Here is an 11,416-nt window from a genome sequence, read left to right on the forward strand (position 1 = left end):
ACATTAATAACAAGAAAGTGCTCTGAATGTGTGAAGTGGTACACACATGCTAAAAGAATTAGATTGCAAATCACTTGCAAAAAAAGCCAACATGATTCTGGGATGCATTAACAGGAGTGTTGTGAGCAAGACACGAGAAGTCATTCATTTGCTCTACTCTGCACTGATTAGGCCTCAAATGGAGTATTGTGTCCAGTTCTGGGCACCACATTTCCAGAAAGATGTGGAGAAATTGGAGACCGTCTAGAGAAGAGCAACAAAAATTATAAAAGGTCTAGAAAACATGACCTATGAGGGAAGACTGAAAGAATTGAGCTTGTTTAGTTTAGAAAAGAGAAGACTGAGAGGGGACATGATAGCGGTTTTCAAGTATCTAAAAGGGTGTTTCAAGGAGGAGGGAGAAAAATTGTTCTCCTTGTCCTCTAAGGAATGCAATGGACTTCAATTGCAGCAAGGGAGGTTTAGGTTGGACATTAGGAAAAACTTCCTAACTGTCAAGGTGGTTCAACACTGGAATAAATTGCTTAAGGAGTTGTGGAATCTCCATCACTGGAGATATTTAAGAGCAGGTTAGACAGACACCTGTCAGGAATGATCTAGAGACAGTGCTTGGTCCTGCTGTGAAGGACTGGACTTGATACCCTCTCGATGTCCCTTCCTGTTCTATGATTCTTCTACACTAGTGTCCTGGTTACACCACCATAATATCTGACCACTCATCTAACCTAAGTTAAAAAGTGCTTACTGAGTTGGGTGCAGATCTTGTGCTGTGAATGATCATGGTTGCATGGAGCATTTACACCAGCTGAGCTGACCCTGGGTATCAAATCAGAGAAGCTAAGGGCAGCGGGGGCATAGAGTGAGAACTATTGCCCCATTCCTAGAAGTGGTTTCTCCATGGTTAAAACAAACAAAAGGAAGTTTTTCTTCACTCAGTGCATAGTCAACCTGTGGAACTCCTTGCCAGAGGATGTGGTGAAGACGAGGACTTTAACAGGGTTCAAAATTGAGCTTGATAAATTCATGGAGGTTATGTCCATCAATGGCTATTAGCCAGGTTGGGTAGGAATGGTGTCCCTAGTCTCTGTTTGTCTGGAAATGGGTAACAGGAGAGGGATCACATGGTGTGTTCCCTCCCTCGGGGCATCTGGTACTGGCCACTGTCAGCAGACAGGATGCTGGGCTGGATGGACCTTTGGTCTGACCCAGTACGGCCATTCTTATGTTCTTATGTCTTGGCAAGGGTGACTAAAGGCCAGCAAGAATTTAGGATCATGTTCTGTCAGGGCTGTATTTTCCCTCTCATGGCAGGGGAAGAGAGAAAAAACTGGCATCCAGGTCCTCGTTATAAGGAAAATGCCTGTGTAATTCTTGATTAAACATGGTTAATATGCCTGGTCTTGTTATACATATAAAAAAAAGACAGAGAATGGAATAGTGAAAAAGCGCAACGTTCTGAAACATTGTGCATGGCCATGGCCATGAGTGTGGTGGACTCTCCTCAAGCTAGAGCCTAGAGAGCACCATCACGCCGATCACTGATCTGCTTCCCGATGAGCTGCTCGAGGAAGGATGGCTGAGTGGACAGTGCTGGGTTGTGCACTATTGGCCACACATACTCAATTCCCTGCTTAGATGCAGATTGCTTGGGTGGCCTGGGGTAAGTGTGTTAATCTCCACGACACCTCAGTGTCCCAAATACTTCACAGGGGTGCTGTGGAGCCAAAGTCCATAATGGGATGCATGGGTGATAAGGGCCAGATATGTGTCTAGAAAGACGAAGGTTTAGAGGGGGTTAGAACATAGGAACATAAGAACGGCCGTACTGGGTCAGACCAAAGGTCCATCTAGCCTAGTAGCCTGTCTGCCGACAGTGGCCAGCACCAGGTGCCCCAGAGAGGGTGGACCGAAGACAATGATCAGGCGATTTGTCTCCTGCCATCCTTCTCCAGCCTCTGACAAACAGAGGCCAAGGACACCATTTTATCCCCTGGCTAATAGCCTTTTATAGACCTAACCTCCATGAAATTATCTAGCTTCTCTTTAAACTCTATTATAGTCCTAGCCTTCACAGCCTCCTCTAGCAAGGAGTTCCACAGGTTGACTACATTCCTGAGCACCAGAAATGAGGCACTTGTGAGGAGAGCTTGCACTGCCTGTGATATGTCAGAGGCCCTGATCTCCAGTGCAAATGTCCTTCCACCGACACCCAATTCACTAGCCAAGGAAAAATACAGTCAGTGGAGAGAACTCTGAACAAATCCGCTAGCTGATGTGACGGTGGCTGGTCTGAGATGAAACCTTGAGATAGGAGGACTGCTGACTGCTGTAGTTTCACTGCATGATGGTCTCTCACTTTCTCGCTTCCTTAGGGGACTGATTTTTTTTTTTTTTTGCTTGACCTTTCATTTCAAATCTGGGAAACCACCTTTCATTCAAAATCAGTGATCCAAATCCAGAGTTCTCTGGTAATTTTCCATGCTGCCAGCCCGTCATGGGTGGGTTTAATGTCATGTAAACAAGCATTGTTTTTCAGTATGTCCCAAATTGCAATTTTAAAAATATTGGTTTTAATAAAAGTATGTACAGCAATGCCAAGAGCAACTCTTGGGAAAAATGATCCCAAAGAAGGGGATTCATCCAGTAATGAGTGCTGGCCAGGCGGGAATGGAGTTCCATCCAGGGAGAGCTCATTACACAATTGGGCTTTGTCTACACCAAGTTTTTGCGGCAGAAAATATGCTAATGAGGGACTCATTAGCATAAGCTGCGATATCATTAGCATATTTTCTGCCGTTTCTTTTTGCACAAGGGGTTGTGCAAAAAGAAACAGCAGAAAATATGCTAATGAGATCATAACTTATGCTAATGAGTCCCCCATTAGCATGTTTTCTGCTGCAAAAACTCGTGGTGTAGACAAAGCCTTGATTTTTTGCAATATCCATGTTAAATTACATATAACAGCTGCCAAGATAAAAAATATAACAATAACAGCATTATTTAAGGTTGCCAAATCAAGCATTAAGAAGTTAGGAAATGCAAGAATTCAGGTTGCTTGTGCAAACAATCTGGTTCCCTTGTGCCTGTGCATTATGACAGAGATTTTAATTACGTGTTCACGTAGTATTTTTTCCCACAGACTCCTGCCCCATTTGGTGGGAGGATAGACGAGCAATCATTCAATATTCAATTTATTTGCATTGTTCAACGTGAACCCTACCCAGAAGACAGAATTACTAATTGCCTCCGGGGCTTTTCTATGGTGATCATCACAACAGCATCTGTGTGCTTCACACACATTAATTAATATATTTTCATATACCCCTCTGAGAAGGGGCTGGTATTACCCCAGGTATTAGCTGAGGAATTGAGATGGGAAATTAAGGTCAAAAGTAGACACCAACTTTGAATGCCAAGTTTGAGTTGCATTGGGACTTGCCTTTTCGCCCTCTAAATGGTCAAAACACAGTTGGCATTGATTTCATTTGCAGCTACGAGTACTCAGCCCTTCTGCAAATCAGGCTGCGGGGACTCAAGGCAGGCATCCAGAACATGAGGCACACACAATTAGTAACCACCTGTGAAGAGTTTGGTTTAAGTGACTTGCCCAGCACCACACAGGAACTCTGTGGCAGAGGGAGGGAATGACGTTAGTTCTCTGGCAGACCATCCTTTCTCTTCCTTCAGTCCCCTGCCTCATTCACTGCACACCTGCCAGCTTCCTTCCCTCCTCCATATTAGCACCCACTCCCAGACTTCTTCCACCTCAGCTTCTTGTCCCAATCTACTTCACGCACCCCCTCCTCCTCTGTCCAGACCTTGTCCCCTCTGCATTTGAGCCAGATTTCCTCTTCCACACTGCCTGGGTGGCAGCAGAGACGTTGCTGAGAGCATAAGAGAAGCAGGTTCCCTGCTTTCAGGTCTGCTTCCCAGCTCCACCCTGGCCTGGAGACAGCCATAAGAGGCCAAGTCCAACTTGGCCCATGTCACCCTTGGACCATGTTCAGCTGGTCAGCACTATAAGGACCTGAGAGAGGCTCCAACATGCTTTGGGAGGGTAGACTCCTCAGTGATTGTAACTGTTCAGCTCTGACAAGTCTCTGCTGAGCCTGTGGGGGGAATTGGAGTTTCAAAGTTTTTCAGACTTAATTAAAGGTGGGAAGATTTTCTTGGGAACACTTAAAAGCACCCCTCCCTCCTTGACACAAGACAAGTTTCAAGCCCTTGATCCCCTGCCAAGTTTCAAGCCCTTGATCCAAAATATAAGAGTCCAAGAGCTTTCCAAAGCAATTCTTGATCATGGGCAAAGCAACATATCATAGTAATAAGTCAGGAATATCAACTAGTCCCCCGTATCTTTAATCACAAGAGAACATCCTTCTTTTTCTGGTCGCCTGCTGCCCCAGGCATTGTCCAAAATGTGGTCGGGGATCTGTAGAGGAAATAACAAATGATCATCAAGTTTAAAGACTGTATCCTCATGCCGAGGTACTCAATTAAAGTGACACAAGCAATCTGACTTTGGAGTGCTTGACTTTGTGATCTTTATATTCTTTGATGCAGATTTTTGTATGCTGTATATCTGTATATCTACATAGGTATTTGTGGCATACGTGTGGAGCGAGACTTGACTAATATGATGACAGAAAAATGCTGACAACTCAAGTGCAAATATGGAGGGCACTGTTCTGCATCTCTTTCGGGCTATTTTCTCTCTTCTCTCTCGCTTTATCTGTGTGATCTGATCAGTTGGGCTGGGATTCCGATTCTGAGGTAGATGGTTGATTTCATGTACTTTTCCTCCTGCCTCCTGTGTCAGCTTGAGGATGTGGCACAGAAAAAGTCAGATGTCAGCTCCTCCTGACCCAGATCCACAAGTGAGGGCAGGAAAGCCTCCTCCTTGCTGCAGTGGAAATGATGGTTGTGATTGAACACCAGTATAAAAAGGAGCTGCGTCTGGGCTGACGGGTAGAGATTCAGGCTGAAAGAGCCAGCGACGGGTGCTCCCTCACTGCGTCTGACAGTCCCACTCTGCCGAAGAAGAGAGCTTGGAATGGCTTTTGCAAGACACCCCACACTGGTGAGTACTTTTAGCTAACTCAGCTGGCCGCCAGTCTCGCTCCTTCGGAAACCGAGAGTTTATGCTGATGCTACCTCTGAATGACTCCTCTTGCCGGCAGTGGGAGCTGCTCACACCAGCTCTCCTGCAGTGGAATGAGTTTGGGATTTTCTTTAAAGCTTTCAAAGTGGATGGAGTGCTGGGGAGAAGGGCTGGGTTAGAAGAGCTGGGGACTTACCGCTGCCATGTCTCCACCAGAGAGGGGCTACAGCACGGGCAGTGGGAGACGTACCCCCAGCCTGGTCTGAGAGGAGCCCTTCTGAGGGGGACAGGCCTGTGTGTTCTTGTTAGTTGGTTGTACTGACGGTGCCACTTACTGGTCCTGATTGGGGGTGGCACTGTATGAGTACACAGACAGAGACAGTACTGGGACACTACACGGGGACTCTGCGTTACAACAGAGAATTATTTCCTAGGTCCCTGGCTGGTGGATCTTGCTGGAATGCCCAGGGTCTAGTTGATCCCCATATCTGGAGCAGGGAAGGAATTTTCCTCTGGTCAGACTGGAAGAGAGTGGATGCTTTTTCACTTTCCTTTGCAGCATGGGGCATGGGTCACTTGCAGGTTCACACTACAGCTTCAACCTCTCTAGTCCGGCACTCTCTGGTCCGGCAACATCCGTGGTCCGGCATGATTTAAGTTAGCCGGATGTCCATTGATCATGGGTGTGGCTGAAATTTCCCGCAGCCCACTATGGCAGGTCAGGAGTGTGAGGCTGGAGCAGAGTAGCATGAAGGCCTGGGCTTGGCAGAGCTGGGATGTTACTTGTGAGTCGCAGCTGATGTGCTGTGGCAGAGAGCTGTGGAGGAGACCCCTGCCTCTCTGAAGCGTATTAACGCAGAGCATTTAAATTTGGCTGTCCCTGATTTTGTGGGGGTGCATGGCTCATCAGAGAATCTATGGATTTAAAAGCTGCACTCCCCTTTGGAAAGCCTCAGCCAAGAGCGACGGAGCAGCATTCCGCAGTGCCCAGGTGTGCTGTCACCTTCTAAGGTCTGATTAGATTGCCCCAATCTTCAGCCTTCAAGCTCATCCAAACCTGCTCACCCTGGCCCCATTTCACATCCTGGGTTATGGATCTGCAGCAAACCCTCCAGATCTGACGCCCCTGGACTTTGGGAACATTCTGATCCAGATCCGGATCCAAATCCAACCTTTGTGTAGCTGGTTCTCTCTGATCCTGTTTTTCTGCTTTCTAAGGACAGAGATTTGCTGTGGCTGACCCACCTCTCATCAGCTTGCTCCCTTTGCCTTAACCCTCCACCGTCGGATTAGCTTTGCTCCTGGTGATGGTGCACCCAGTGCCTCCTTGCTGGATTGCACCGTGCCCTTCTCCTCAGCATGTACAGAGAGAATGGGGATGAGGCACTGGACTTTGCATTGCAAAGGACTGTACCAGACGCAGTAAAAGAGAGTAGGGGACGGGGAGAAGTGTAAAAAAGGCTGTGACAATGGAAGTGGGCAGCAGCGGAAGCTTTCTGCACTGAGCTAGGGAGCCTGGGTTCCATTTCTACCGCCAGGTTCTGGGCAAGTCTCTGTCGCCAAAGTGTTCAAATGGTAGCATCTAAGAGGGGGATGAGAGGGATAGCTTAGTGGTTTCAGCATTGGCCTGCTGCATCCAGGGTTATGAGATCAATGCTTGAGAGGATGGTTTAGGGATCTGGGGCAGACCTGTAAGGGATGGTACTTGGTGCTGATGTGAGGGCAGGGGGATTGCACTCAATGATCTCTTAAGGTTCCTTCCATTTCTATTAGACAGGTATATCTCCATGTTTTTATCATCAGTATTTAGGCTCTGAAGTGGCCCGATTTTCCAGCTGTGCTAAGCATCTAGCTGCTTCTTTTCCATATCCAGCTTTGTGTCCTTTAGACTGATGATAATTAACCCAAGAGCAGGGCCTGTCATTGGTCTTAGAAGAGGCATCTCTGCTTTGCACATCTCTACATCACTGCTTTGTGCATCTCTGCTTTGTGCATTTGTGCGTCACTCCTTTGTGCATCTCTGCTTCTCTGCTTTTTGCATCTCTGCTGCTTTATGCATTTCTGCTTTCTGCATCTTTGCAGCTGTGCTTTGTGCATCTCTGCATCACTGCTTTGTACATCGCTGCTTTCGGCATCTTTGCAGCTCTGCTTCATGCATCTCTGCTTTGTACATCTCTCATTTATACATCTCTGTGTTGTGGATTTCTGCATCTCTGTTTTGTGAAAATATTATTTTTTTTAAACAGAAAGATAACCCTAAAAAAGATTTCCTTGAAAACATTGGGCTCTGTCCATCTTTGATTGTCTTCCATTGGAGGCAGCATAACCCTCTACTGCTACTTCGGCCAGTGTGTTATACCCAGCTAAACTAGAGTTGAGGGTGAATAGTAATCTGATCCAATTGGCCTTCATTTTAAAACACTCATCCTATGGAACTCCTTGCTAGAGAATGTTGTGAAGACCAGAACTTTACCTTAGATCTTAGTCTTTCCTGTGCTTTTCAGCACATTGGGCTGCCCACATTCTCCATGCTTGCTTATCAGATGCCATGTGATCTAAATCCTCCCATTTCAAATGATTTTGTTCTATGTCATCGATAATCATAGACTTTCAAGTCATCCTAGGTCTACCCTTCTTTCTTGTTGGATTTTCTGACTTCCAACTGAGATCCATAATTGGTAGTTGGTTACAATCCATTCATAACACATACCCTAGCGATTGGTGTCTTCTCTTACAAATTATTTGTGATGGAGACTTTGCTTTAGCCATATACAATTTTGACAGGGTTCAAAAAAGAGCTAGATACATTCATGGAGGTTAGGTCCATCAATGGCTATTAGCCAGGATGGGTAGGGATGGTGTCCCCTAGCCTCTGTTTGTCAGGGCTGGGAATGGGTGAAAGGGGATGGATCACGCCTTTGATCTGACCCAGTATGGTCCTTCTTACTTTCTTACTATTCACCATGCCTCACTTGTGCTTTGCTTTTCCATTCATGCTTCACAAGAGATTCTCGAGTGAGGCATCACTGGTGTTGTTTCGTGCCCTCGTGAATGCCAAACTCTGACCTGAACAGACTCAAGGAAGATGTTTCTCTCTTTCAGGTCAGGACCCTGCTGCTAGTGCTGATCCTGGTGCTCTCGGCTAAGAATTCAGCCCACGGAAAGGCTGTACGATCCAGACGCCATAAGGAGGGAGGTGCCGACGGGACAATGAACGATGGTTGTCCAATGCAAAAGAACTCCAGGTTCCCTCCAAGTGTGAAAGTCAACATACACATCAGCAGCCCCAATTATGTTACTAGAGTGGCTCATGATGTCAGGAACCGGTCTATTTCTCCTTGGGATTACAGGTAATATACACGTCCCCATTAGCTGGAAAGGCACTGGCCACACTGCATGGCCCAATTGTTTGTACATTCCCATCAGAAACTAGATCTTTGGTGGTGTTGGCATTTGCCAAGGGTACTGCCTCAGAGTGGGAGCTGTGTTAGTCTGTAAGTAAAAAAACTTAAAAAAGCAATTAATGATCCTGTTGCACCTTAGGGTATGTCTAGACTGCATCCGTCTGTTGGCAGAGGGATGCAGATTAGGCAGGTTGACATTGCAAATGAAGCAGGGATTTAAATATCCCTTCCTTAATTTGCATAAAAATGGCCACCACATTTTGCCAACTCAGCACTTTGTCGGCAAAAAGCGGCAGTCTAGAGGGGAATCTATCGAGAAAGAAAGCCTTTTTTGACAAATCCTGTAAACCTCCTTGCAGGAGGCATAAGGGATCTGTCGAAAAAGGCTTTCTTTCTCGACAGATCCCCCTCTAGACTGCCGCTTTTTGCCGACAAAGTGCTGAGTCGGCAAAACGTGGCAGCCATTTTATGCAAATTAGTCATGGGATATTTAAATCCCTGCCTCATTTGCAATGTCGACCTGCCTAATCTGCATCCCTCTGCCAACAGAGGGATGCAGTCTAGACATACCCTTAGAGACTAACCTAACAATATAAATAGTATCATGAGCTTTTGTGGGCACAACCTACTTCTTCAGATGACAAATATGGAACAAGAAGTCCAGGGGTACAAGTATATAGCAGAAAAGAGGAAAGAGAAGGAAGGGGAAAAACAAAGTGTCTGTGCTAAATGAAGCTAATAGAGTGGGTTGTGAGTTCCCGATACTTAGCTTTTGATGTCATTTGGATGTTGAATATAACGGCCCATCTGAGACTTGTCTTTGTTCAGACTTTGGGTTATATTTGCATATGAAGGCCCGATCCATAGAGTCTCTCTCCAGCTGGTTCCTAAGTGCATTTGCCAGGAGATTCCAGTAGGTATCCTCAGACAGAGCATGTCTGTATTTATCTGATACATCAGAATAAAAACACTCTGAATTTTTCAGCCATTTCTAGGAAATCTAAAAATACCTAACACGGGGAGGCTGTTTTTACCTGGTCTTCTGATGAGGATCAGTTGGCAGATAAAGGGATAAAAAGGATAAACATATAACATGAATAGAAGGTAGCCTCTTTTACACAGTGTATAATGCACCTAGGAAACTCACTGTGACAGAGTTTTCTATGCCTGTTGTAGACAGGATTGTGGATTAGAGAGACCATTGGTCTGATCTGTTCTGGTCATGCCAATATCCTTTGGGGAAAATTTCTAGTAAGCATAGCGAGGTATAGAACTAAGAAGATCATCTATCTTATTTATTAAGTAGAATAAAATTACGAGCCCTACCAAGTTTGTTTGCTTCAGGCTAAAACTTGATCACTAGCTTTGGCTTGTGAATTAACTGCAAGGTTGTGTACTGTGTGGTTATGAAGTTAAGTGCATCATCTGTATGCTTCCCCGGAAGCATCCTGCATCAATCTAATTTGGGAATAGGGTGGCCAGTTGTGTCTATTTTATAGGGACCATCCCAATATTCAGGGCTTTGTCTTATATAAGTGCTTATTGCTCCTCACCCCATCCCGATTTTTCACACTTGCTGTCTGGTCACCCCATTTGGAAATAGGTTTTTGGGTGAGAAAAAACATCATTTTGTTGAGTGATTCATGGACTTTGACGCTGCCGATCTGCATTGTCCTTCAAGGAATATTTCAGGATTCATTGTCTTTTGTGTCTTGATTCCTAGCATCACCAAGGATCCCAACCGGTTCCCTGAAGTGATCGCTGAAGCCAAGTGCCGTCATTACAGCTGTGTGACGGCCTTGGGGCAGGAGGACCACAGCATGAACTCAGTCCCCATCCAGCAGGAGATCCTCGTTCTCCGACGGGAGCAGAGAGGCTGCCAACACACCTACCGGCTGGAGAAACAACTCATCACGGTGGGCTGCACCTGTGCCGTGCCTGTTCTCCGATATCAGTCCTAAGAAGAGCTTGTGGGTCAGGACTGGGAAGGAACATGGACAGCTAACCAATGAGGGGTGTACACATTCGTGATTGGTCTCATTGGAGCCCCAAGTCTGTTGGATCCTCATGAAACTCAACCGGACTTTTCAATTTAAAATCTGGGTTTTTTTTTGGGGCGGTTGGGGGTGGGGTGGGCTTCCAGTGTGGATTATTATTATTGTTATTAATTAATATTTATATTATAGTAGGGCCTCCAGACTCTGAACACGGGCCCCATTGTACTAGGCACTGTATTGACATAAAAATAGAAGTGGACCATGTCCTGAAAGAAGACAAGCAGCATACAAGAGGAAGGAGAACAGGAGATGTAACTTATTTGTGAGAGAGCACAACTATACTCCCAAACCATTTTGTGTGTGTACGTCTGTATCTAAGAAAACTGACAATACATGTAAGACTAGCTCTACCCTAGAAAGAGTTTTCCAGGACACCCTCCTAATGCATTTGCCGGTATAGCTTATCTTGGTTTAGCAAGGGAAATAAACCATGCTGGCAAAAAGTCCCAATTAGTCTAAAACTTTAAAAGCAACGAGTAGTCCTGTGGCACCACTTCATCAGATGATGAGCTGGAGTGAAATAACAGAACCAAGTATTCATAACAGAGGGGGGAAAAGTACCTGTCACTTGGAGGGGGAATAATACCTGTCAATTGGAGGGCCAGTGCTAATGAGGCTAATTAAGTGGGCTGAAAGTGTCCTATTTGTAGCTTTTGATGTGAAAATCAGTTGTTAGAAGCAGGGGAGATTGGTTTTATAATGGGACATCCAGTTAATGTCTTTGTTCAAGCCTAGAGAAACAGTCACGCGAATAGCAATTCTGCACTCTCTCTCTGTAATTGGCTGGTGAAATGTTTTTGTATGCTGGCAAACATACCTTTATGCTAATATAAATGCACCAATACTCAGGTTTT

At 45.6% G+C, this 11,416-nt stretch overlaps 1 protein-coding gene across 1 annotated transcript; it reads left to right on the forward strand.

The window, feature by feature from the left end:
* Positions 1-7,919: 7,919 nt before the first annotated feature.
* LOC102463706 (interleukin-17F) lies at positions 7,920-10,669 on the forward strand. Its single transcript, XM_006137045.3, has 2 exons — positions 7,920-8,451; positions 10,229-10,669. The coding sequence occupies exons 1-2, from the start codon at positions 8,153-8,155 to the stop codon at positions 10,464-10,466; spliced, it is 537 nt and encodes a 178-aa protein (XP_006137107.1). The 5' UTR covers positions 7,920-8,152; the 3' UTR covers positions 10,467-10,669.
* Positions 10,670-11,416: the final 747 nt, after the last annotated feature.

The sequence above is a fragment of the Pelodiscus sinensis genome, chromosome 3, assembly GCF_049634645.1.
Source record: "Pelodiscus sinensis isolate JC-2024 chromosome 3, ASM4963464v1, whole genome shotgun sequence".
NCBI lineage: Eukaryota > Metazoa > Chordata > Testudines > Trionychidae > Pelodiscus > Pelodiscus sinensis.

Coding starts and splice junctions, on each gene's coding strand:
- LOC102463706 (XM_006137045.3), top strand. CDS start 8,153: ATGCCAAACTCTGACCTGAACAGACTCAAGGAAGATGTTTCTCTCTTT. Junction 8,452..10,228: donor ATTTCTCCTTGGGATTACAG/GTAATATACACG, acceptor CTTGATTCCTAG/CATCACCAAGGATCCCAACC.